At 57.8% G+C, this 27,283-nt stretch overlaps 1 protein-coding gene across 11 annotated transcripts in view; it reads right to left on the reverse strand.

Moving 5' to 3' along the window:
• Window positions 1–27,283, reverse strand: part of AHDC1 (AT-hook DNA binding motif containing 1) — a 64,363-nt gene that overhangs the window by 2,984 nt on the left and 34,096 nt on the right. For 6 of the 11 annotated variants that reach the window (XM_045035370.1, XM_023258366.2, XM_023258365.2 and 3 more), the window contains 4 exons: window positions 17,878–18,056; window positions 12,626–12,737; window positions 12,450–12,487; window positions 7,148–12,064 (listed from right to left, as the gene is read on the reverse strand). In XM_045035370.1, the coding sequence (XP_044891305.1) occupies window positions 7,191–11,990 (4,800 nt within the window). In that variant the 5' untranslated portion in view covers window positions 11,991–12,064; window positions 12,450–12,487; window positions 12,626–12,737; window positions 17,878–18,056 and the 3' untranslated portion in view covers window positions 7,148–7,190. Of the gene's footprint in view, window positions 1–7,147; window positions 12,065–12,449; window positions 12,488–12,625; window positions 12,843–17,453; window positions 17,689–17,877; window positions 18,057–18,460; window positions 20,338–27,283 lie in introns of those variants that run through there. The other 5 variants (XM_045035373.1, XM_045035372.1, XM_023258367.2 and 2 more) reach the window with 4 other exon arrangements.

A 27,283-nucleotide genomic window follows, 5' to 3' on the forward strand; every position in this document is an offset into this window, starting at 1 on the left:
CCAATGCCAGAGCGACGACCAGTGTAAGTCCAATCAGCATGTCAAGGTCCAGCTCAGGTCTTGCACATCTCCAGGACGCCTCCTTAGACCACCCTGTTACCATAGCTACTGGTGCACTTGTCATTCCCTTCCACGCTCCTCCAGGGCAGAGACCTGTGTGTGGTGCCTCTACATCCCCAGTGCCAGCATGCACCTGGCGCCCCAGGACACCAGCCATTGTTCATGAGACTTAACCTTTTAGTGCCTCCATACTGAACAACTGCAGAACCACGTTCCACTGAGTCCTTGCGCTCCGCCAAGGCATGAAATGGTCTCTGCCGGTCAGTAGGGGCTGGCACTGGGAGCACGGAGGGATAGCGGAGCAGGGATTCACAGTGCTGCAGATCATGCAGATATCAGGCTGTCCAGGCTGCTCTTCCCCGCAAAGGAGCACATGTTTTGTGTTTTCGTTTAAGCAACCAGCAGACATGTATTCACACCCACTAACTGCCAGGCTGTGAGCCCTGGTCTAACCCCCCCCTTCTGGTCTCTGCCCCCCAGGAGGGGGTCTCAACACCAAACAAGGCAGTGGAGCAGAAGGCACACAGAATGCATGGAAGTTTGAGAGACTGATTTGCTGTGTGACCCAGGGCAAGCCCTTTCCCTCTCTGGGCTTCCGTTTCTATGTAAAATTGGGGGTTGAATAGGTAATGGAAGAGATCTTCAGTCCCCAAAGAAAAGGGGTCAGAGGCAAACCACAGTTGCCCAAAGGCAACCCCTCTCACATCTTCAGGCAAAGTCAGGCCGGTGAGTCCCTCAAATGTAGAGAGGATACTGCTTCCCTGGGGCTCAGACCACACTTGACAGATGGGAGACAGTCTGGCGGGATGGACTGGCTATAGGGTGTGGGTGTGGCTCTCTTCCCCACTCCAGAACATTTTTTTCAAAATCTGTGTCCCGCTACTGACCATAGGCACTCCTTAAATTCTGGCTCTGCCAGCCATTCTCTCCTTAGGGATCTTTCCCCACTTCCTCTACTGCTGGGCATAGAGGGGGAGGCTATGGCGACCAAATAGGGTTCGTATCCATGGTCACCCACCAAGCTTGTGTGTATCTCCCACCTTGCTGCTGCACACTGCTTACCAGTCCTAGGAGGCTCTATACCCAACACCCGTACTCTCTGCCTTCCTGATCAGAGGTGACTCCGCAGGCGGGCACTAGTGATGTGTATATGTTGGGCACGTGACCGAGTGATCCCCAAGGGCCCCTCCTGGCTCTGTCATTCCATGCTTCCTGCTAGGGTGGCTGTTGTGTCTTTGGGCGAGTCCCCCTCCTTGTCTGTAAACTGGGCAGGGTTGTACTTGGAGAACTCCAAAAACCTAGTTAGCCTGCAGAGTTCAGACTGGTTTATTCATACACCCCTCCCCTGCCCCGTCTTAGGAACCTATGTGAGGACAGCAAGGGGGAGAGAGATGGTCTCCTACCGACTCCCAGTGCTCACCTTTCCCTCTCTCAATTCTCTATGGTCTACATGCTCCTCTTTGTTTTTTGTTTTGTTTTGCTTTGTACATGCTCCTCTTTGACTCAAGGCAAAAAACAATGTCCCAGGCACGATGAGACATCACGGAAGGCAGGGAACATGCACAGAGACGAGCAGCCAGTCTAAAGGAGCCGATGAGGACGTGATAAGGAGGACATTCCCAGGAAGGGCTGTCATGGATGCATAAAAGGCTGGAGATTAAGTGCGCCTGGGAAGGATCCTGGAACACTTCTTGGAGGAGGTGATGTCTGAATGAAAGATAGGAACTGACAGGTGGGAGATGGATGGTAGGCAGGAAAGGGCAGCCCAGGCCAGGGACAGCCAGAGGAAAGGCACAGGGTACCCTGGGGAAAGGCTGCCCTGGAAAGCTCCCTCCTAATTCCACATTCTAGGGCTGGAAAGGGAGAGTGTGTGAGGAGGTCAGAGACGAAAAAGACCTGACTACCTGGAATACCAGGCTAGGTAGCTGGGCCTTTCTTTTGTAAGACTGGAGAGAGGATGCAATCAAAAGATGTTAAGCAACGGAGTCACAGGAGCAAATGTACTTGAATTAATTCATCCAGTAAATATTTGGGGGGGGGGGGGAGGGGGCTCCAGACACCATGCATCCAGAAATGCTGAACAAGCACTTTGGTGGCCACAAAGGGGAGAATGCACTCGGGCTGGGGGCAGGACTTAGGGCAGAGATGTGGCAGGCACTGGTTGCACTGACCCAAGGCTACAGCTTCTGGAGCCTCAAATTTGTTCAAGACCCATTTTCTGCCTCCGGGAAGCTCTTGCTGCTCGCCCTGCTCATGGTTCAGGAGGGCGGCCCCTGGTATATCCGGTGGGACTATTTCAGTCCTTGCCCTGGAGAGCGATGCCCACATGGAGGCTTTCAATGAACACCTGTTTATAGGCTGTAAACTCCATGAGGGCAGGACATTGCTTGTCTCGTTCAGTGGTATCCTCAGCACCAGATGCAACACCTGGCCCAGGGCAGGTGTGGCTGGCTCGTGTGTGTTGAACACAGAATTAACCTACGTCCCCTTGCCCTCTAGCATAGAGGGCACTATGGCAGCAAAAGTCATGACGACAAAGATGGAAAATCTGCTGGGAGAAAAAAAACCCACGATGTATTCCAAAGTCACAAGGCTATCTTTTTCAGATGATCTGCACTGAGAGAGGGGACTGGTGCGAAGAACCGCATGGGAAGCGTGTCTAGCTGACCTGGGTCATTTAGAAGTCTGGGTCCCGTTGCCCATCAGGCTTCAGAGGCCTTGGGGTGGAGCCTGTGACTTACCTTGTCTCTGCACCACTCCCCTCTCCAGGGACGAATCGGCCAAAAGCTAGGTGGTGTTTGTTTCACAGCCTCCCACCAAAGGCCCCAAACCCACACTAGATACAAAATCCTTCCTAGGAGACAGCAGGGACAGCAGGTGAAGGAAGCCTGGCTATAAAGTCCAGAGCAAGGAGGAAAGGGTCAGAGGTGTGTGTGTGTGTGTCACATAGACTGGGTGACAGAATTCAGCTGGTGGGAGGCATTTATCCACTCATTTACCAACCACTGGCTACGTGCCTGTTGTGTGCCAGGGACCGGGCTAAGGGCTTCAGGGGTAATCTCATTAATTCTACAAGATATGCAGCAAGGTGATGTGACTCACCAGGTCACATAACTGGTAAGGGATGGAACCAGGCCCTGCACAGAGGCTGGTCTGCACCTACACGCATGCTCCTTGCCACGATCCTCCCGTTTCAGGGCCTCACCCCCTCAGGTTCTTCCGGGTCCACAGGGATGTGGGGAAATGGGGGAGGAGGAGCATGAGAGGGCATGTTCACAGAGAGATTATATTTCCAGGAAATGAGGGCTCAGAATGAGAAGGCCTGGCCTGAAAATGGCTGTGCGAGAGGCAAGAAATAGGATGGGAGGGAGGACAGTGTGAAAAAGAGCCCACAAGAGGCCGGGGAGAGATGGCTGACCCCAGTCGTGAGGGCTTCTTGCTCAGAGCCAGAGGCAAGATCAAGCGACCTCTTGAGGTTTCAAGACACAGAGAGACAAAGCACAGAGCAGCCGGGGCCTGGCCCAGGTCCGGGCATGCCTCCTGACCCTGGCTGGCTTAGTGGCCTTGGTTGGAAACTGCTTCCTGCTCTGGTCAGGCCCCAGGCTGGTGTAACCTTGGAAGACCTGTGACATTTCTCTTGGCCTCAGGTCCAGGCCTGAGAGGGAATAGGGAGGACAGGGGGACTTGACATTCCTGAGCACCTTGGAGGGCCCTTCCTGATCCCATCCCCATCCCCATCCCCAGGGTCTAGGAAGGGCTGATCTTCAGTCATGAGGGCCCAGTGTGGAGTCAGTCTCCCTGGCTCTGCTTTCCATCTAAGGGACTGGAGATGGGGCCCAAGCGCTCCCCACCCCCTACCCCTTCCCTCTCTGTCCCACCAGCTCAGTTCTCTGACCAAGGGGGTCCCACATTTCCAACTCTGGTTCCCCTGAGCTTTCCTCTTCTAACTCACAGTGGGGTGTGACCTCCCCTTGCCCACAGTTCCCTCTGCCTGGAATGCCCTCCCCCCCCCCAAGTCTCTGGCTGTCCAAATCCTGCCTATTTTTCAAGGTCAAGTTCAAATGCTTCCATAGAACCTCAAAATCCATTTAAAATGTCAGACCCAGAAACATTTGTAGGGAGTGTCCAATCTGTCATTTGGTGGATGGTGAGTCAGTGGCATGGGCTGGAGGGGGAGTGGCATGGCAGGGTACCCAGGTTCTGGGGAAGCAATACTGAGTTCAAATCCTGACTACACCATTCACTAACTGTGGATACCCTGGCAAGGTTCAGAGCTGCACCTGCTTCCTCGATTCTCTGATGGGGTGCCAGGGGGAGGGTGCAACCATTTCCTGGCCTGCTGTGAAGGGTCAGCGAGGCAGCATTGCATGAAGGCCCCAGCACAGATATGTGTCCCTTTTTTTACCAGAAGTTCTGAAAGATGACTTCTGACCCTAACACCCACCTTCCCGGTACATAAGCTTTGTTTCTCCCTACGTCTGGGCACCTGCCACTTTCCACCAGGTACTGGTTTTAGCTTCCTGGGGTGGATGCTGAGCTCTGAGGACAGGAGCCATGTCTGCTTTGCTTCCCCTATGCCTGGTACTGGGACGGGCATCGAGGGGCTCAAGATGTGAGGCTGAGCTGAACCACTACTTCTGATACTTGCTCGTTGGGGGGGGGGGGGGCTGAGGTGGGGGGAGCCTTCTAGCGGAGAACTCCTCAATGGTTCCCACTGGTCTTGGAATATAGTTCAAACTCCTTCCAATGCCCTGCCTGCCCTGCCTGCTCAGTCAGTGTTACTGTCCTCCTATTAGTTTTTCAAATCTGAGCTCCTTTCTACCCCAGGGCTTTACCCATCGCTGTTTCCCCTGCCCAGAATGTTCTTCCCACTCCCTGTCTAGCTGATGCCCCTTCAGGCATCAGCTTCAGGATCTGGTCAGCCTGCTGCAGGCTCCCACGGCCTCCTACCTTTTCCTCTTTTGCAGTCCTTTGTACAGCAATCGTTACCAAATGATTATCAAATGTCCTTCGTTCTAAACTGGAAGTCCCCTGAGGACCAGGACCTCCTCTGTGGTGTTCACTGTGGTGCCCCCTCCCAATGCCTGGGTCACAGTGGGTGCTGGACAGATGTCTCTGGAGCAACTGAATGCATCAGTCTGAGGACAGTGCTGTCAACTCCCAGCCCTGAGTAGGGAGCGTGGCCAGAATGTGGGGCTGGATGGCATCCCAGTTCCTCCTGTGTTCAGGCCTCACTGGATGGCTCCATTATGTATCTCACTGAGCTGTGACCTGCTCAAACACCCAGCCCCCACATTCATTTATTTTCCCACCCAGAGCCCAGGAGGAACGGTTTTTGGATTATTTCACATTTCTGGATTATCCATGAGACATCTCCCCTCCAGTGAGAAGGATCAAGAGTTTGACATTTTAAACCCTAAGCAGCTTCTCCCTGGCCTGCTTCAGATCTGCAGCACTGCTGCTTGCAGTGAGACGCATGGGGAATGGAAGGCCATTTTAATCTTGGCCTGGCTTCATTAGGAGGAAACTATGCTGCCAAAAAAAAAAAAAAAAAAAAAAAAAAAAAAAAAAAAAGGTTGGTCCACTGTCTATGCCATGCAGAGTTGGAACACCTAAAAGATGATCAAAGTCAAATTTCTTGAACAGATGGGGAAACAGAGGCCCAGAGCTGGAGGGAGTAAAAGCGTGGTCAAGGGCATACAGCAAGTTGATGGCCAATTGGGGAACGGTCCTTCTCCAGGCCGCCTGACTCCCACGTGCTGCCCTTTGCCACCTCTGGGCACCAAGGGACGTGGGGTCAGGCAGAAAGGGGATAATAAGTTTCCACTGACACAACTTCAGGACCCTGAGTCACCCTGGCCTCGAATGGCCTCCCCAGAGCAGGGATGGGACTTTCCAGGAGCCCTGCTATTCCTCCTCCAGGAAGAGACACTCCCAGGAGGCTGCGGTGGCAGCAGAGGTGGAGGGTGAAGGGCTGAGACAGGCCCCCAGCCCCCTTCCCCACCACCTACCACATCTGAGCCACTTCGGTGACGGGTCTGTTGTCCAAACAGTGAAGATCTGATGGACCAGCTGTGGCTGTCTTTCTGGAGCTGGTTGTGCTTCAAGAAAATGACTCTTCCAACCCTGTCTCTTTTTACCATTTTGGAGGCATTTCCCCCTCGTTTATTTTCCTTTTCTTAAACAAAATCTTAAGAATACTAAAATTTTTGACTCCACCTAATGAGGACACGGTGCCTAAACATCTAGCGAAATTTAGCAGAACTCTTGGAAAAGCATTCGGCTTCCGGAAAGGGACTGGTCAGGAAATATCCCGCCTGGGGACAGACCCACTGGGTGCGGGTTGTCAGGCACAGCAGGATCCCGGCAACCTTTCTCCACTCCTGGATCCCTAGCCCGCCTGCCTCTGACCACTCTGAGCCCACCTCAGGTCGAAGATATTGACAAATAATCTCTGGGTGCACCCCGAGGGACCAGGAAAGACACTTCAGGCCATTCTGTGAAAAGCCCTCGCAGAGTGTGACCAGGACATAGTGACCACACCCTCGGCCTGACCCCTGCCAGACTGCATCTCGGACTAAATGAAGCTCCTAGAGAAGTGTGGGAGGCTGGCAGGGGCCGTACCCTGGATGGGCCCTGGCAGTTAATTATCACCCTGCTTCACCTTTCACTCATCTCCCACAGGGCCCTGCACATGCCCTCCCTTGTGAGAGGTCAAGTGGTAGGTATTTCCTGGGACTCAGGCAGTGCCCGCCTAGGAGCTGGCCTGGACAAGGAAGATGAACATTTGATGAACCAAACCAGATGGCCACATCCAGTCCAGGGTTCTCCAACCATTTCAGTAACTCAACGTCCAAGCCTCATGCTGGGTTCCCCACCCAAGCACCCCATCCCTTCCTGAAGACCGTCCCCAACACCTAATCCCAGACTCCTTCCTGAATCCCAACTTCCTATTATCGGGTCCCTGAGCTTGTCCTTAAATCCTTGCTGCTCATCACTGTACCTCTTCCCCTTGTCCAAGCTCTAACGTCCTCATCCTTCCCACCCCCCAGGCCTCCGCCCACTCCACCCGCATCCCCAGACTCACCCAGGAACAAAACCTCGAGGTCCAGTCGGCACTTCAGTTGGCACTACAGGGAGGTGACGGTGAATGTGTCCTCAGGGTGAGGTTCCGCCATGGGCCCCAGGAAGCCGCTCTTGGGGCCCCCACCCAGGCCGGGATGCGCCTGCGGCATAAAGCCTGGATACCTGTAGGCGGTATCCTGCAGGGGCAGCAGCGAGTCCCTCGGCACAGGGGACAGGGTCAAGTCACTAAGGAGTGGGCAGCCATAGCCAGCAGCGGCAGCAGCGGGGCCACGGGGTGGGCCAGGCGGCCGGGCCATCTCCAGTGGCTCCTTGTCGGCCTTGGGCGTGGCCGGCGGGCTAGCCAGGTGTGGGGCACTGAGGCACGCGGCCTCCGTCCTGCCCAGGAAGTCAGCCAGCAGCCCCGTACCCACCTTCCCTTCATAGGGTGGGCTGCGGGCAGCTGAGCCTGGCGGGTACCAGTAAGCTGTGCCCTTGCAGCTGGGGGAGTCATAGTGGGGCTGGCCCAGTGGCAGGTCCCGACAGCTAAGATGGGCCTGGGCTGCAGCTGCGTGGCCCAGGCTGGCCCCCTGGAGCCCATGCTTGAGGGGCTCGCAGGCAGCCAGCTTTGTGGGTGGCGGCCGCAGCTCCTCCTTGAAGCCCAGTGTGGGTGAGCAGGTGGGTGAGTACGCCTTCTGCAGGCCAGCATCAAACACCGTGGGTGGGTGGGCCAGAGGCGGGAAATGCTTGCCGTCTAACTCAGGAGCACCCAGGCTGGGCGAGTCGCAGTGGAAGCCTTGGCCGAAGGTGCCGTCAGAAGGGGTGGACGGGTTCATGGAGTAGGGTCCCATGAAGTCACAAGGGTCTCGCTCACCCACACCAAAGGCCCTTGACTGGGACGGCAGTGGCGACATGCTGCTGTCTCCACTGTAGTAGTCCAGGCCAAGGTCCGGGCTGTCCTGGAACAGGGGGTTGACTGGCTGCGGCTTGGGGATGAACTTGGCTTTGGCTGCTGCACCGCCTCGCTCCTTCTTGGCCGAGCAGGCCCCACCACCCCGTCCACCTCGTGGTTGCCGGGGCCCGGTGCTCCGTTTGGACGGGTAGCCTGAGGCAGTGGCCGAGGCGGACGATGGAAAGCCCAGGTGTGAGGCCTCGAACAGGTCCACCTTCTTCCGCCGTCCACGGCCCGGCTTGGAGCTGCTCTGGAAGAGGACGCTCTGGTTCCAGTTGTAGCCGGGGGCAGAGGACGCCTCATTCCAGTCCATCATTAGTTTCTCCAGGCTGGACAGGCTCGACTGGCCCTCGCTGCTCGAGGCCTCGCTGTTGGCCCGCCGAAAACCGCCGCCGACCGGTTGATTGAACTGGGTGCTGTCGGAGGATGACTCGGAGAAGGTCTCGGACACGGCCGTCTGCTGCTTCACCTTCTGCGGCGTGTAGTTGGAGATGTCCAGGATCACGTTGGGCTCGCTGACGTGGCAGTCGAAACCGGGATTGTAGAGCTGACTGAAGGCCTCCGAGGCCCAGTCCAGGCCTCCATAGCCCTGCCGGAAAGGCCACTGAGAAGCCCCCGCAAACTGCCGACAGTTTTCAGGCGAGGGCTGGAAGGAGGAGGAGGAGGAGGAGGCGGCAGAGGCAGCAGAGGTGGCAGAGGCGGTGGTGCCCTTGGGTACCATGTAGCCGCCGGGTGAGACGGTGCTGGCCCGGCTGTCACAGCGCAGGGGTGTGGGGGCTGAGCCAGAGAAGGGGGCCCCCTCAGAGCTGTTGAAGAAGGAGGCCTTGCTGGGTGGCAGGCAGGGGCCACCAGTAGGCGGTGGGGCGTAGCCGGCGCTGTGGGCGCTGCTGGGAGAGGCAGGCAGGCTGTTGCCGCTGCCGTAGGCGAAGCTGCAGTCCTTGCTGTTAGCACAGTCCTGGCCCGTAAAGGGCTTAGCCGGGGCAAAAACGCTTTGTCCAGCCCCGTAGCCGCCATACTGGGGTGGGTAGGTGTTGGTGGGTGGGTGGGTGGTAGGTGAGCGGGCCACAGCTGAAGGTGGGGGAGCCAGTTTCGGGAAGGTCTCGGCCGCCCGGCAGTCTGAAGTGGCCGGGGTGATCCCATAGCTCGCTGCCCGGCCTGGTGGGAAGGTCTGGCGAGAGGGCAAGACGGGCTGGAAGGAGGGGTCCGCACCAGCCCCGCTGCTGCCCACAGCCACTGGGCTGGCCTTGGCTCCCCGGCTGGGGAAGGTGGCCAGGCCCCGCTGGGAGGGCAGGGTGCTGGTGGGGGGCCCTGCGTAGGTGCCTGATGCCTTCCGGGACTCGGGGCGAGAGGCCGAGAGGGCAAAGTCTAAGAGGTCGGAGGAGTCATCCGAATCGAGCAGTGAGCGAAAATAGCCGGTGAAGAGGTTTTGGCGCTCCTGGCTGAGCTCGGTCTGACCCGCAGGTGCACCTGTGCTGTAGTAGCTGCCGCGGCCTGAAGCCCCGCTCTCTAGTCCAGTGGAGGCAAAGGCCTGGGCCTCGGTCCCCTGGAACCCACAGTTTCGGCCGGCTTGCCCGCCTGGGTGCCCATGGTGAGGGGCCCAGCCGCCACCCTTGTCCCCGGCCCACTCGGCGCCTGCCTCCCCAAAGCCTGGGCCACTAGGCACCTGTTCTGGGAACAGAGTCCCGTTCTTCCGGGACCGCCTCTTGCGCTTGGGCTTCCCAGTCATGGCGTCCACCTCCCCCCGGCCCCGTTTGCGTGGGTGCCCCAATTCGGTGAGGCTGGGACCCCCAACGCCAGCAGCTGTCACTGCCACCACTTTCTTTTTCTTGCCGATGCCCTCGAAGAAGTCACTGAAGGAGCATCGGGCTGCCTTGGCTGCATGGCCCCCACCCCGGCCACCGAAACCGCCTGCTTTACCACCACGCCGTCGGAAGCCCTGCACACGGTGCAGGAAGTGGGAGATGCTCTGGGTGTCGGGTGCCTGGTGTACCGACTCGGGCTCGCTGGGTGTCCAGCAGCGGGGGGGTGAGCACCGCCCAGCGCACTGGCTCTGGCGGTTCAGGAAGGCCAGCTTGGCGAGGACGTCAGAGTACTCGGCCTTACTGTCATTGGCGTCTGCTGCGTAGGATGGCTGGGGAGATGCCAGCTTCTGCTTCCGCCGCCGCCGTTTCTTCACCTCTGGCATGGCCATGGTGGCTGCTGCCACGGTGGCCGCTTCAGCCGCTACCACCGCTGGCTCCTTGGGCTTGCCGGGACCCAGAAGCAGGTTCTTAGGAGGGCGGCCGCGTTTACGCTTAAGGATAATGGGCATCTCCCCGGGCGGGAAGACCACCACCACGTTCCGTCCATTGTTCTTCATCTTCAGCAGCGGGGTGGGCTCGGCTGACACGCGCAGGCCCAGCTCCTTGCCCTCCACACTGAGGCTGCTGCTCAAGGATGACACCTTGTATGTGGTCTTGTTCCGCCGCCCCAGTGATACAGGTATTTTGGCCATCTTCACCACCATGCGCCGCACACCCCGGCACTTCCCTTTGCGGGTAGGGGCTACTGGAGTCTGGGAAGATTCTGGCTCCAGCTCTGGGACTGGGCCCGGGCCCGGCAGGGCAGGAGGTGGTGGAGGTGGCGGCGGCGGGGGCTCGGCCAGGGCAGCTGCCAGCCCTGTGGGCATAGGCAGGGGCAGCAGGCGGCCCTCTGGTCCAGCGTCTGCCTTGCGTCCCCGTCCAGCTTTCCGCCGGCGACACAGGATCTTTGGCCTATCAGTGCGCCGCAAGGCGTACTTGGGGTGACCCTCAGGCCCATGGGGGCCGTGGGGTGAGCACAAGTCCAGGCGCAAGGGCTCAGCCAGTGGGCAGGGCCCCAGGGGCTGCTGAGGCTCCAGACGGCGGCCAGGGACATCAAGCAACTTGGGCAGGGGGTCAAGTGCCTGAGGGTCAAGCAGCTGCGACTCCAGGGAGTCGGGCAGGGTATCCAGGGCCTGGAGAGCCAGGCCTGGCAGCCCCAGAGGATCAGCAAGAGGTTGCAGGGGTGGCAGCTCCAAAGCTTCCCCGAGCGGCTCTAGAGCCTGTGGGTCCAGGAAGCGGGGCTGGGGGTCCAGGAGCTGAGGCTCTGGCTCAGGAGATGGTGGCTCGAGGGCCTGGGCCTCCAGCAGCTGGGCCTCGGGGCAAGTTAGGGAGGCCAGCTCGCTAAGGATGTCGGCGTCAGCAAGTTCTGAGTAATCAGGGCCGTCTGGCTCAGGCTCTGGGGGCAGACCGGTGGCCGCGGCCGTGGCTCCGGGACTATGGCCTTGACCAGGCTGGGGGCTGTCCCTAGGCTCGGGCTCAGGCTCATAGAGTGGGTGGCTGGGCCTCTCGGACTTAGCATGGGGGGTGGCCCGCTCCTCAGGGCTGCGGATGCTGTTGGCCAGGCTGGGTGAGGAGAAGAAGCTGTACTGAAGGTCACCAGGGGGCGGGGCAGGTGGGCGGCTGAGTCGGAGGCCACCGCAGTCCAGGTGCACACCGCTATGCTGCAGGTCTTGGGAGAGTCGCGTCAGGTCCTTCATGATGTCAATCAGCTGCACCACTGGACGCAGGTTCACCCGCCCGTTGTCCCAGCGACGTCGGGAGCTGTTGCCGTCTCCCGCGGGTGTGGGGCAGCGGGCCTGTGAGACGGGACGGGCCGCCCTTGGGGGCAGCGGGTCGTCCCCCTTGGCAAGGACTGGTGGGCGCCGGGTGCTGGGGTCCCGGCGTGGGGGTGGGCGTGGGTTCTCGGAGAAGGTGTGGGCGAAGGCCTTGTCGGGTGGGCTGGCAGGGGGCCGGGTAGGAAGCAAGGGCCGTGGGGTAGGGGGGCCGCCGGGGTAGTACTTGGGCTCCCGGAGGTAGTCAGGAGAGCTGCACACGGCACTGGAAGTCACCACCAGGCCCTGGGGCTTCACACGCATCCTGACCTTGTCCTCCGCGGGCCGCCGGGCGGGGCCGGGGCTGACATGAGGGTGCGAGAAGCCGGGACCAAGACCTGCCGGGCAGGACAGGCAAGAGAGCCCTCACTCAATGCCCAAGACCTTCTCAGCTTCCCACGTCCTCAGTGAACCCCTGCACCTCTCCCATGAGTCCCTTCAAGCCCAACGTCCCGTTGACTCCCAGCCCTTCCCAAACTACCCCATGCACCATGAACCCCTCAGGGGTCCCAGTTCTACCAAGTAACAGCTCACCCACTTCCAGACGCTGGCTATGGGCTCAGGGAGAAGAGGATGCCTGCCTTTGAGAGGGAAGCCCATCGGCAGACTGGGGCGGCCACTCCAGATCAAACTTACGCAGAGGGCCAGGAAATCCTATCAAGGGCATGACCTCTTCCCTCTTGCCCCCATCCTCAGGACTCCAGGAGAAGCCTGGCCACTCACCCTCGGCTCTGCCGCCTGGGCTGTCACACTGGAGATCTCTGTGGACAACAAGACAGGCAACAGAGGATCTGAATGGTCTGGTGGCCACAGCCCAACCGCTGCCCGCTGGCCCGGTCTTCTCCGCACACCACCCCCGGCTCCCTCGGTGCTCCCTCCAGTGCACACACCCGGCTGACCTGGGAGAGAGAGGGCCCCCGTGCCTGGGGGCTCTGCCGGTTGCTGGCTGTCAGCTGGGGGTGCTGGGGAGCAGCTTCGGCCTGAGCCCAGGCCTCGGGGCGTGGACAGCGCCTGGAAAGGACCACCGCAGCTCAGGTTTAGTGAGCACCTACTGCGCGCCAGGCGCTGGGCTGGAAGCTGTCCAGGCATCGTTTCATTTAATTCTTCATACAAATCCTGTGAGGTAGGGGCTATTAATAACCCCATTTTGCAGATGAAGAAATGGAGGCTCAGAGATGAAGTCACATCATTCATTCATATACTCATTATTTATGGAGTGCCTACTTTGCACAAAGACCGGGTAGACAAACAGTGATCACATAATCATAACTGATTTAATTATTACTGGGATAAGAGCTGCAAAGAAAAAGCGAAGAGTGCCTCAGGTCAGAGGTTTAACAATCATACCAGGGAGTCAACAACAATAAAAGCTCACACTCTGGGGATACTTTCTCTGTTGCCAGACGATGGGCTAATAAGCACTTTTTGTGGGTGATCTCATCTAAGCCCCCTGCAAACCTGAGATCAGTGTGATTGTCATCCCCTCTTTTACAGGTGAGGAAACCATCTACTGGAAGGTGGTGAGAACCACGAAGGCACTTCCAAAATCCAACACCCGGATCAGCACGTGGCCCACAGGCATGCTTCAAAAAATATTTACTATTTCTTATGAATGAATGAACGAGGTACACAGAGCAATGAGCCCGGCCTTTTTCCATGTAGCTCTCTCTCGCCCCTCTCCAGACCAAAAGTGGAACCCAGGAAGGGTGCGGAGTGAGGGTGAGAGACAAGAATGTGGAAAGGGCCATTGTCTGACCCCTCTCTCACCTTTATCAGACAGACCCTCTCTGACCCTCCACCGGCCCCACGCACCTCTGGCCACAGTCTGGCCCCTGCTACCTACTCTCAGAGTTGTCTCCACATCCCCTTCATAGTATTTATCACAACTGCAAACAATTACTTGTATGACTGGCTTTTAGGTGTTGTCTCCCCCCAGAGCGTGGGCCCTTCACGGGCAGGGACTGTATCCGTCTTGTTTACCACGGTATCCCCTGACCTCAGGGCCTGGGCTTCGGATGCTACGTAAATATTTACCGACTGACTCCCTGAGCTGGTCAGGGCAGAGCTGGGATTTAAATCCAGGCATGTCTGACTCCCAAGGGAGCCTGAAGACTCAGGGCCCTGACCACGGGAAGGGTCTTAAAAGTTGGACCCCGATCACTCCTTAGTGTTTGGCTCTGACCTGATCCCGTGGGTCGACCCCCCACAGACACATGTAGACTCCCACCAGCTGCTGCCCAGTGCTATCATCCCACGGGAACACTGCAGAGCCAACTCAGGGACAGGATGGTGTGGAAAGGAACATTCTTTCACTCCCCTGCGGTGGGCAGCGATTTGCAATCTACAAAGCACTTCCACACATATGACCCATGGAATCTTCCCAGCAACCCAGGAGCCATGGTTTACGATCCCTGTGTCACAGAGGAAACAGGCTCAGAGTGGTGGTTGCAGAACTTGCCTGATGTCACATAGCTGCTTAAGTGGCAGGATTCCTAATTCTGCCCTAAGTCCGAAGTCTCCTTCCCCTCCAAGCTCCTGCAACTGTCCTTCAGCCACTCCTTCTTCTAGAGCTGTGGTCTAATTTAAGGCTGGGAGGAACCTTAAAATCGCCAAGCCATTTGGCTTCCAAACCCTGGGCCTGGGGAGCTGTGTAACATTCCAGATACCCAGGCCCTGGTCCAGGGGAGTCTGACTCACGGGTCTGAAGGGACATCTGGGAATCTGTATTTTTAATCAGCTCCCCCATGGGTACCCTGTTCTAGTGCCACCTTGTGCTCTTCCCATTTTACAGACGAGGAAACTGAGATCCAAAGAGGGAAAGGGACTTTGCCCAAGGCCACAAAAGAGCACGGACAGAGCCCTTCTGTCGCCTATCCAGCCAGACAGAAAACATCCCTCTGTCCACCGTCCCTTTTCTCTTTGCAATTCCCAGGCCACAGCTGCGCCTCCCTGCCCTGCCTACTCCATCACTCAGGGTCCTACTCTCTCCCATGACTGGTGGTAGACTGTGGACTGGCCCCTCCCAGGCCAGGCTCTCTCAACTGTTGGTCTTGAAGGCAGGATTGTGGGTAAGAACCTCACAAAGGAGGGAAGGGGCTCAGACTGTGGAATCTCCAAGTCCTATTTCCAACAGTATGGTTGACCCATGGCTCCCTGAGAGTCTTTGAGATGTCTCCCTTCCTGAGGGTGGGGCTCACCAAACCTCCCTGCTCTGGAGACCTCCCACTTGGGGCCCAAGGGTGTGATCTTGGCAAAAGAGAAAACCTCCTCTCCAGTGGTTGCTTCTGTTCCACCCACCCGTGAGGACCTTTGGGCATGTCCTCCTGCCAGACCTCCTGACTCTGTCCACTGCTCTCCCTTGCAGCCTCCAGGATCTGAGGGAAGCAGCTGGCTCCCCTCCTCACCACACCCAGGCAGCCATTTTCTTGGACCCCTCCCAAGGGCACCACCTATCCCATGTCTGTGAACAAAGTCAAAAGGGTCCTTCTGTCTGACAGTCTGCTTCTGGGTCAGTGTGTCTGAGCCTGCCCGTGGGGACACCAACAGGCTGGGAGGGGGGCTGGGGGCCCCAACCTGCTGTGCACAGTGCCGGGAAGCGCCAGCCCACATCCTTGAGTCCCCAGCCCCACCCTCCCCCGCTGCGGCTGTGACCACCCCACCCCTTCCCCAGCCCGCCTCCCCCTCCCCCACCCACAGCCTCCCCAGGGGAGCCAGGCTGCCAGCCCCAGCTCTCACTTCCGGCCTCATGACCCTCTCTCCAGCCTGCACACTCCTCCCCCACCCCCCCAACACCATTTCCCTCCCAGCCTGGATTGAAGGCCCAGGGATGTCCTCAGAGGGAAAACACTGTATCAAAGGGGCTATTACTACTGCTGTGGGCCCTTCCCCATCACCTCCCTTGGGGCCTTTATCCCCCAGGATATGCAGCCCCCCTCTCAATCTCCTTTAGCCCCCTCTCACCTACCCAACGGTGCCTAAAGATTCTCTTCCTACCAGACTCCAGCCCAAAATCCTACTAAGAAGAATAATGATGAAAATAATAATGGCAGCCATCACTTATTGGGCATTTAAATAAAGGCACAGAGAGGTTAAGTAATGCCCTTGAGGATAAACAGCCAGGACATGGAAGGGCTGGGGTCTGAATTTAGGTTTGTTGAGCTCCTCTGATACAAACTTCTACACTGTCCAGAGAGTGAGCCCCCTCCCCTGCAGCCTATTCCAACAGTCCCAATCCTCATCACCAGTTCTAATTTTTGCCTTCTGCTCTACCCCCTCCCACCTCAGTCATCCAAATGCACTACCCTCCCTTGCCACTAGGTGTCCCCTTAGAGCCACTGATGCCCCCAAGGGGAAGCAAGTCCTGCCTGGCCTCCTGGAGTCATCAGGGCCCCCCCACGGTATAGCACACCCCACCCCACCCTACCCCCAGCCACACAGAGCTCCTTTGTGCAGCCCTCGCCCACCCCCTTCCTGCCCAGAGCAGGGCACCTGGCAAGCAGGTCTTCCCTAGACTCCGCCCCCTGCCAGCCCCCTGCCCTGGGTGCCAGGTGTTGCGGGCACCACCGCCAGCTCTGGCTGAACCTGAGGGTCACCCTGCCGGGCGGCCCTCCCTTCCTCCCTCCGAGGTCACCCAGGGACTGTGCTTCCCGCCCTGCTCCACCCCCATCCCCTCCTGCCCTTGGCCCTTCCAGACGCCTGTCCTAGTCTTTCCTTCTGTCTCCCAGAGGACACCCCTCCTCCAGCCCCACCAGGCCCTCCCCACAGCCTCTCACCCCCGCCCACCTCCTTCCCCTGAGAGCTCCTTGTTCCACCCCCCCGCCTCCCCGCCCAGGTCTGAAGAACTCCTCCTCCTGGAAAGTTGCTGCTGGAAAGGAAGTGACTTCAGCGATTTGGCCACAAGGCTGGGCACTGCTGAGCCCGGCTCAGCTGAAGGCCTGCCCAGCCCACCTCCAAAGCACAAATGGAGCCACATGCACACACCACCCTCAAGTGTACACCCAGAACCCTGAACACAAGCTTCCCCAGGGACATGCGGGAGAGATCCTGTGTGCACGTTCCACACCATCCCAGTGTGCCCACATTATCACCCCAGTGTGTCAGATTCTTGTCTAGACACCCCTCCAGCACCCGGCACACATACACCATCCAGTGTGGTCCACACAACACTGCAGCATCCCCGCAGCTACCCAGTATACACTCTGGATCCTGCACACTCACCTCTCCAATGTAGTACATACCGAGCCCTCGAACGTCCCTTAGCCCAGTCCACTTATTTAACTCCTGTATACAGAACCCTGTGTACCTAAGGACAGAGCCCTACACACACCTGTTTGCACACAGCCTGAGTGCTGGCACACAAGACGCCCTGTGCATTTACAGTTGGGTACACACAGCCCTGCATCCTCCCATAGCCACACCTCCCACCCTTACCATCCCAGGAGGCCCCACCCCCAGACCTCAGGCCCCAGGAATGCTCTTTTGGAAGTTGGGTGGAGTCCCCAGGCAGGCTGGGCTCTAGGGAGCTTCCTGGAACCCCGGAGGCTTCATGTGTCAGTTCAGGGAGTTGCCTCTGCAGGGCAGGGCAGCCCCACCTGGCCTCTGTGGCTCTAGAGCCTGGGTGGGCTAAACTGGGCCAGAAGCAGGCAGTCAGGCAGTACCCCCACCCCGCCTCATCTTATGAGGGTAACCTAGCATACTTGAACGACCCCGGTCCTCCCAGCACCTCACCTTGGCCTCCCAGCTCTCTGCTTCCACAAACTCCAGGAGGGTTGGGGGGTGGGGGGAGTTCAGCTGCATACATCAGGCACTCTGGCTTCCATCTCTGCCCTGCGTTCTGGTCATTGTCACAACCCCTTTCTCTTCCCAGTTCTCTCACGTCAACAAAGTGTCGGGAAGAGTCCCCGGACTAGGAGGCAGGACTCGTGGGGACTTGCTGTATGTCCACGGGCCTCAGTTGCCCTTTCTGGATAATGGGGGAGTTTTGAGTAAGTTGGGTTAATTAATATATTTTGATTCTATCCAGGGCCTCTTTTTGGCCTAAGCTGGGGGTTGGGGGGTGGAATTCCTGCTAAAACTGGGAAATAAGTCCCCCCTGATCCCCACTTCCTGGTGGTGGCCCAGGCAAAGACCTGGCTTCCCTGTACACTGTTACCTGAGCAGGCTATGCAGACAAGGTCCGACTCAGCAGGAAAGGCCTGTCTTCACCAGTGATTCCAGGGTAGTCCCTGCGGCAGCCTGAGAGTTGCCCCGAAACCGGGGCCCTCTGCTCGCACTTAGCTGGGCAGGCTCTGGGGTCCAGGCCAATGGGTAGACAGGTAGGCAAGCTCCCATCTGTGGAAGCAAACACAACACCCCAGGCATGAGCACAGTCACAGGATGAGCCAGCTAGAGGGACCAGGAGGCTGTCCTGGATGGGGTCCACTCTTGCAAAAAGTGAAATCAGGTACAATCTCATTTCACTGGGGAACGGCAAGCCTGTCTCTTGAAACCCCAGGTTCCTACTGGGAAACAGTATCATTGTATATGTAGGTACCCACATGCATGAACATGAACACACATGCTACGGTGGAAAGAACCTGACCGTCGGGAGTCACAGTCCTTGGCTCAACCCTCACCATATGATCACGGACAAGTCAATTACCCTCTCTGGCTCTTGGTTTTCTCATCTACAAAATGGGGAGATCTTATGAATGGGGAGGAATACTTTGGGGAAACTGTATATGCTAACAGCTTACTTATAATGCAGGTGTGAGAATTGCTGTTCAAAGCGATGGTGAATGCAGATTTCCACGCGGGGTGTATATGCAGCTGGCGTGTACTCTTCTCCATCAGCAACTTGGTTAGGTCTCTTGTTTTCTTTAATAACCATGGCCCTTCTCACCACCCTCCTGCTTCCTGCCCATTTGTCTGCCTCCCCGAGGTCTGTACTGGAGCCCAGAGGGGGTCTGGGAACCAGGCCTCATGGACTGCTTACAGGTCCTGGTTGCCTGGGAATTTGTATGTGTGGTAGAGATCGTGCCTGTGTAAATGAACGTTTGTGAATGTTCAGCTGTCTGGGTAAATACACCTGTATGTGGGCTCCTGGGTCTTTTTGGCCTCTGTGTGTTTCTAAATGTCTGTGTGTATACATATGTGTTTAAGAGTGTACATGCAGAGGATCCTAGGTTTGCTCAGTTATAGTCTGTGTGGTCAGCCGTGTGTGTGTGTGTGTGTGCGTGCGTGTGTGCGCACGTGTGAAAGGCTGATGTGTACCTGGGTTCAGTATCTTCAGTTATACGTGTGGCTGTGTTGATCCGGCTCTATTCAGCTTTGTTTGTGTGTCCAGCTGAGCCTGTTTGCACGCCTATGAGGACATAGAAATGTGTGTCTGTCTTTGTGCGAGCACCCTGACCCCAGCTGTGGTTGGGTTTGAGTGTGCCTGTGTGTGTGCACATGCTCTGCCTGGCTCTCTGCATCGCGCTGTGTCAGGAGCTGAACTGGCTTCTGCCTGTCTCAGAGCTCTCTGGATGTGTGTGTGTGGGGCGGGGGGTGTCTCAGAGCTCTCTGGATGTGTGCGTGTGTGTGTGGGGGGGGTGCGCTTGGCTGATCTTCTGCTGTCCCTGCAGGTTTCCAATCTCGAGGCCTGTGACTGCGGGCACTGGTGTCACTGTGGATCAGTGTTACCTCCCTCCTACCTCTGCCTTTTTCTGGGCTTTCAGGGTCATGGTGTGACAGTGTGTCTGGTCACGGTGTCCCCGTGGATCTGTTTTACTGTGGGTCAGGATGCGCTGGTGCGTGTGTCCACTCGTGTGTGTTGTGTAACCTCGTCATTGGGTGCCTGTGTGTGTGTCAGTGGGTCCTTGTGCCATATCACTGTATGTGTGTGCCAAAATAGCTATGTGTCAGTGTCAACATGTGTGTGAAGGTCTGTGTGCCATGGTGTGCCTGTCAGCACAATAGTGCCTCAGTGTTTGTGCAGTACCTTTGTGTAACTCCTCGGTGCGTGTCTGTGTGCATGTGCATTGCATGTGAGACCCTTTGTGAAACAGTGTGTGTCTGTGTCACTGTGTTTGTGTGCCTGCTTCCCTCCTCCCTCCTATCTCCTGCCTTCTCTCTCTCTCTCTCTCTCTCTCTCTCTCTCTCTCTCTCTGTAGGAGCCAGACAACTCCCCAAGCCTGGATTAGGGACAATTTATCCACAGGCAGAGAAGGAGAATTCCAACCTGCCAGAGCCTCCCTCCTCTGGTCCATCCCCCCTTTCCCCGTGGTTGGGTGGGCACAGAAATGCAGCCCGGCAGCTCCCAAGCCCTCTGGGAGCCCCCACCTCTGCAGCTCTCCAGAGGCCCAGGAGGGCGGAAAAGATGGAAATCTGGGTGGCCCCAGAGCCCTCCAGTGGGGGTGGACTGGCTGTCCCCCATCCAGGCCCCCACAGCTCAGCTCATCTTGGCCCTGTTCTTCTACATATGGTGGTGGTGGTTGGGGGGGGGGGGGTGGTAAGAAGTCTGCATGGGGTCTGCCTGGCCCTGCAGGCTAGAGGGACCTAAGGAGCAAAGCTGCTCCCAGCCCCTCCACAATCTGATACTCCCCAACTGATAAATGCCAGCTCCCCCCACACCCCCTGAAATGGGAATAACTGGGGATCTTGCAACTGTGCCCGCACAGGCTGGGGGAGATGCTGGGAGGGGGGCAGTGTGGTGGGGGGAATGCAGGAGGTGGGGGCAGGGGGGCTGAGCTGGGACTAAGGCTCCCTTCACGGTGCTCCAGGCGCAAGGCAGAATCACATGTTTCCCATTAGCTGCTCTGGCCTCCTTGTTCAGGGGGTGTTGGCTGGGGGAGATTTGTTCTGGTTGCAGACACCAGCCGAGACCACACAAGAGAGAGAGAGAGAGAGAGGAAGAGAGAGAGAGAGGAAGAGAGAGAGAGAGGGAGAAGGAGTGGGAGAGAGAAAGAGAGGGAGACTGAACCCCAGAGGGAAAGGAAAAGACAGAGAGGGACAGAGAATGATACACAGACACACAGAGGGAGAGAAACTGAGACAGAGAGACATGAGAGACAGACAGGCAGTGACAGACAGAAACTGCGTGACAGGCACACAAGAACACAAAAGCCAGAGAGGCAGAGACTGGTGATGGGGAGGGGCTCAGAGGGTGGGGGACAGCCACAGTGGACGGGAAGGTGGAGACGCAGGTCAGAGGCCCGGGAGTGGGTGTCCCCAGGCACAGAGTGTGAGTGAGACCAGGAGGGACAGAGAAGGGAGATCAGCACTGGTCAAGGGACTGGGAGGGTGACAGGGGGCCGAGATGCAGAGCACACCTGGAGAGGGACTGGGTAAGGGCACGGAGATGGCCCTGGTGGCGTGTGGGCAGGGGGAGTGGACGCTGAGAGCTGGCTGGGTGGGGGCGGCCAGCACGCCCGGAGCCTCCCGCCTCCTGACCCTCGAGCCTCGGCGAGATAACAGGCCGAATAGTGCTGACTTGCGGTTCAGAAATCCAATATCCTCCGCGGCGCACTAATCGACTACCTGAGCTCCCGGCCCGCGCTGAGCTGCCCCGATTAATCCTGCGGCTCCACAGCCTTAATTAGTTTAACAGTTTCAGGGGCAGAAGAGGCAGGGACTGGGGTCCCCCCACGCCAACCCTGCCTGGTGCCCCACCTCCCCAGTCACCTCTGTCCCAGCCCCAGAGGCCGCTTGCCACATCGTCTGAAAAACACTGGGTCCTTCCTTCTGGGAAATAGTCCCAAGGGTTGGCACATGGGTCAGAAGGCAGGTCATGTGGGACTCAGACACCCCCCCCCCGCCCTCACACTTGTCCCTGTGCTCACGGCTCTGAATGCTTCCCCTGGCCAGCCCTTTGGGGTCCTGTGGTCTACACGGGAAGGCCCCGCCAACTGTGGGCCCCATACCACTGGGCAACATGTTGTCTCTTTAGGGTGAGAGACAAGCTCCCAAGTTACTGACAACCTCCCAACAGCATGAGATAATCACACATGTCACTCCCCACAACAGCATGAGATGGGCACATGGTGACATCTCACACATACCCAACAGTCAGAGACAGGCGTATGGGTTGGTAACTACCCGCCTAACAGGATGAGCGAAGTACATAACCTGTCACTTCGCCCAAAGTGTGAGATGGGCACATCTGATACCCCCAGACAACAGGAGATAGGGACACAGGTTGTCACCCTCACAATGGTGTAACTAACATGCAGCCAGGCACCCCTACACCCACGATGGGATGTGAAACGCAGAGAACCCCCTCTCTCTCTCTCTCTCTCTCTCTCTCTCTCTCACACACACACACACACACACACACACACACACACACACACACACAAGCCTTACCTCCCAGGTGTGAGGAAGGTATAGAGGACCCCTGCCCACAACCTCACCCTTTCCCCATGAGTCCTCCCTTCAGACTGCTGGAGGGGCACACAACATATCACCCCCTTACTGCTTCAGAACAGGTGACAACCCACCCCCATTGCTCCCCCATCACTGTCGCCAGCCTGGGTGGTGCTGTCCTCTGCCTGCAGAGGCGTCACAGCTCACAGGGCATGAATGTCACCCCAGCACTGCCAGAGCCGGGCACAGCCGCATGTTGCCCCAGTGATAAACACCACTGGCCCCAGGAGGAGGTGGAGGCGCACAGGGCTCTGGGCGTGACCTTGGTCCCTGGACACCAGGAGGGGAGGCGCTGCGGCCTCCCTCCTGGGTAACCTGTCTGCCTGGCGCTGCGGTAGATGAGTGCTGGGAAGGAAGCTGCCTGGCCACACGGAGGTGGAAATGCCACCTCCCCAAGCTGCCACCCCTGCCCCATTTCTAATTGAATGTAGTGATCCTGGAAGGGGGCAGCATGAGCAGTGGAGGGACAGCTATTGCTGAGGCCTGAGGAGCTAGCTGTTCCTGTTAAGACTTCTCAGAGATGGGTGGTGGGGAGGTGGATTAGAGGCTGCTATTACCATGTCCTTAGGGCCCGGGACTGAGGAGGGAGTGTGATGACAGCTTCAGACCTGCACGGAGCCCCTAGTCCTTATGAAGGCCCCCTCTCCAAATTCAGGCCACAGAGCCTGACAAGGAGGCCAAAGTCCAGGGGCATGACTCACCCGGGGAACAGGCCCAGCCCGCTGGCCAGAGAGTGAGGGAGGCCAGGAGCCAAGGGGCCTGGGTTCAAGTCTGAGCTCCTCCCAGGCCAAGCTGAGTGACCTTGGAGCAGCAGCTCAGTCTCTATGGCTTTTGGGGAGGGGGAAGGGGCAGCAGCGAGGGAAGGGCCAGAAAGAAGCTGAGGCTGGAGACCAGCAAGCAGAGCACTGGGGGCCATGGGAAGGAGGACACAGCAGTCCAGTCCCTGACTCCACTGCTTCCTCACAAGGAACCTCAGCTTTCTGTACCTCAGTTTCTTCGGCTGTAAAGCGGGGATGGTAATGTCAGCCTCACAAGACAGTGTGATACGAAGCGGGCAGGTGCTCAAAAAAGGGGAGCTTCTTACTGAGGGGGGAAAACAGACTAAGAGAGAGGGTAAGAGACTTGTCCAAGCCATGGAGCAAGTTCGTAGCAGCTGAACTCAGTCTCCAGCCCTAGTTTCCCACCTGGAGCTGTTTCTGTTAAGACTGCTTGGAGGTCAATAACGAGTTGGGTGGGAGGAAGGGGAGGCTGTTGGGGTGCTGCTGGCCACAGAGCTGCCCTAGCGTCAAGACCAAGGAAACTGACAGGAGTCTGCTATACATCGCGACCTTTACCCTAAACCCCACTTGGCTCATCTTCAAACACTGGACCAGAGGGCCAGATCTAAGGGAGGAGGCAGCCCACAAACGAGCCTATGACCAGCGCCTGGATCTGGTGCTTAGAAGGACTGGGGTGTCTGGGATGTCAGTGTGCAGAGTCTGCTTGTTGTCCAGGAGCCCAGAGAGGGACAGGCCTAGCCTGAGGTCACACAGCATGACAGCAGCAGAGCCCAGAGCCCTGGCCAGGGACAGTCTCAGAGCAGAGTCCCTCTAGCCCCTGGGGATGGCTGGAGCTGGGGGAGCCCTGGGGGACTGAGCAAAACGTGGCGACAGATGGCCTGCCGAGGCAGCGGCGATCTGGGCGGCTGGCAGGCATGCTCGCTCCCGCGCAGGGAAGCGGCTAATTTTAGCTGAGGCCTCGATGCCAGCTTTGTTCCCCCCCACCCACCCACCGAGGGGGCCCAGCATGCCTTGCGTGCAACCCGCCTCCCCCAGGCACCCCTACTCCCCCGCCTGGCCCCTTGTGAGTAGTGCCCAGACCTCAGGGTCCTAGAACTGTCTGCCTGACCAGGTCCCATCACACCCAGAGGCAAGGGCTAGGCCCTGGAGGCCTGGCACCCCCAACCCAGGGCCTGTTTCCCATGATTCCAAGCTCATTCCTTGAAGAGGGACAGTGAGTGGGAAAGAGGGCTAGAGGCCACTGCCCAGACTGGGAGAGAGGGCTTGACAGCAGGGGCTGGTAGTCCTGGGGGTGGGGCGGTGGGGTGGGGCACGGTCCTCTACTCATACTTAAGATGACCAGACCCTTATTCTACCCCTACCCTGAGACAGATTCCTCTGTGCTGGAGTCCCCGTGGTGTCGATAAGCAAGGGGGCAGAAGTTACTCTAACCCTTCCCTGTTCTGCATAACTTTAACTTTGTTCCAGGAACCCAAAGTACTTTAAAGAAGTCAGAAATAGAGCTGGGGTAGTACCCTTGTGCCACTGGGGGAAACTGAGGCACAGTCGGAGACAGCCATCATTCTAGCAGGGGAGGAAACCAATCCCAGGAATTGGTAAGGCCCAGACATGCTCTTCTTTGAGTTCTTACAGCCAGGGGGATTCTTGGGCCAGCTCAGCCCCTGGAACTACTCTCTGCCCTGGCCTGGACTGGTAGAAGGTAGACTAGATGGATGGAGTCTGTGCTCTTAAAGCCTGGAAAGGCTGGCACTCTTGGCATCTGGCACCCCATCTCCTATAGGCTCTCTGACCTTAGAACCTCCCTTCCCCACCTCAGATTCAACTATAGATGCCCAACAAGGTACCAGCGCATCTGGCCCCTATTTGAAAGGGGACTCCTTTGGGGTGACTCTTGGGGGGGGGGGCCCATCCCTGTTCCAACCCAGGGGCCATGAGGGAAATGACCAAATGGAAAATAGAGAAAGACAACTTGAAAGAAATCTATGTAATTAGAGGAGAGTCAGAAGAAGAGAAGAGGGAGGGCAAAACGAAGTAAGGAATCAGATTCAGGAAGAGAGAGAAAGAGGAAGAGCACGGGGGCAAAAGACACAGGGGAGAATGATGCTTAAAGAGGAGACGGGGCAGGGAGGGGATGAGAGAGACAGAGGACAGGATGCTGGAGGAAGGAACACAGCAAAAGAGAACTCAGAAGAGAGGGACAGAGGAGGAAGAAAAAGACAAAGACACAGAGAGACAGGCAGGATGAGGCAGAGACAAAGACAGAGAGAGAGAGAGAGAGAGAGAGAGAGAGAGAGAGAGAAAGGGAGCGCAAGATCCACACAGAGGGGAAGAGATGGAGAAGGAGCCTGCCACAGACAGGGCAAGGCACAGAGAACTAAGGACACCACAGGGAGCTGGAGACAGACAGGGCTTGACACACCCAGAGACCAAGAGAGACAGTCGGAGAGGGTGAGACACAGAGAATGGGGCGGGAAGAAGGGGGGAGACCCTAAGTGATAGAGTGTATGTGTGTGAGGGGGGACAGCACAGAGTGAGGAGGGAGGGGGCATGAGGAGGGGGGAGATGTCGTCGCCAGAGCTGGGGGGGACAGAGGACAGAAATGGAATGTGGGTCTGGGCATGAGGCTCACAGATGCATCGGCTCCGGTTTCAGCTGGGGCAGTTGGCTGATGGGGGGGCGGTGGGGGGGAAGGAAGGAGCAGAGCTGGTGAGGGGGGGGGCCTGTTGCCATGGCTGCAGGCACTGCAGGGGCACAGTCGGCTGGCACTTGGAGTTCTGGGCATGGTAGGGGGCTGACTGAGGGGAAAAGAAGGGGGGGGGGGGTGATGAAGAAGCCTCGCCCCTGCCCTCGGGGCTCTACCAGGAAGAAAGTTTCCAGACAGAGGATGGGAGAGGTTGGGGCTGAGGAGGGCTCTGGGCCCTGCTCCACCCCACGGAGGCTGCCAGCGGGGCACGGCTCTACAGGTCGCCTGTGGGCATCCCAGGTTCCCACCCGGGCCTCAGGCTAGCCCCTGGGGACCCTCCGGCTCCATCCCCTCCAGTCTAGCTGAAGATCCCGCATGCTGCTGCTGCTGTTTTTGCTTGCAGGGGAGCAGCAAGATTGTGAATTCAGGATCTGTAATCCTAACGCAGAGCCCAGGCCTACCGGGCTCCAGTTGCCAAGGCGACGGAGGGTCAGAGGGCAGCGCGGGGCGCCCGCTCCTCCAAGTCAGAATCCCAATTGTTAAAGCCCAAGAATAAACAGCTGAAGCGGCCGTGGGGGGGCTGGGAGGGGGGCTGAGGTCTGCATCGGCTCAGTGTGGTGTTGTCAAGCGAGATGTCACTAATTGTCTGAAGGAACGGGCTGAGGCAGCTCTTAACTGCTTCTGTGCCACCGGAGACACCTTGGCTGCCTGGCCCCATCCCCCGGGCCTCCCAGCATTCCACTGGGCCAGCTTGGTGCTGGGATTGCTGGCCCAGCATAATCTCTGCCTCTCTTGCACTGAACCCCCACATACTTTGGCTCCCAACACTCCTCCCAACTTGGAACCTCCCACCTGCAAGCTAAATCTTTATGTCCCCAGAACCAGTACCCCCCCCCCCCAACTACTGGGCCCACAATACAGCCCTGAACTGCCCATTTGGCCTGCAAAACCCCTCCCTGCTCCCCCAGCATCTCCACCTCAGCCTCCCAGAAGTCAGGGATCCTGGTACAAGGTGTATAGATTGCAGAGATCAGACTTTGGGCGCTTCTGATCTTTGGAGGGTAGACAAAGGCCCTCCTATAGCAAAAAGGAAGGTCTATGGCATCTTTCTGTGCAACTCCTGACTCAGTCACACACCAGAACCAAAAACCCAAGTGGGGCCAGGAAACCCCATTTCTAGCTTTGGTTGTTCTACCTACTTTCTGCGTGACTTTTGACGGGGTCCTCTCCCTCTGCAGCCTGCTTCATCCATCATCCATCCTGAACATCTAGTAGTGCCTATGCTGAGCCAGGCTGTGTCTGGAGCCCCTGCCCAGAGGAACTCCCAATCCAGTGGGTGGGAAAGGCTCATAATACAAAGTAGAAAACAATCTGAGATCCATCAGGTAAGATCCTCCATGAAAAACACAGAGCAGTTTGGTACACAGTAAACTGATCAGTGGACTACAGCTAGTTAGTGGTATACTGGTATCCCGTTATTACAGAGAGTCGCTAAAAGGGGGGAGGTAATCAGAAAAAAGACGGGGGAGGGCGAGGCCGGTTCTGGAAGGCTTCCTGCAGAAGGTGGTAGCTGGTAAGATTTGGATAGGTGAGCAAGGAAGAGTGCTCCCTGTGAGAGGTCTTGTGAGCTCCTTCAAAGGGAGCTGAGCTCCAAGGTCTCAGGGTCGCATGTTCAGCCCCTCCCAGAGCAGGAAGGAGGAGGCCCTCTGTGG

This window comes from Felis catus, chromosome C1 (assembly GCF_018350175.1).
Source record: "Felis catus isolate Fca126 chromosome C1, F.catus_Fca126_mat1.0, whole genome shotgun sequence".
Lineage (NCBI taxonomy): Eukaryota > Metazoa > Chordata > Mammalia > Carnivora > Felidae > Felis > Felis catus.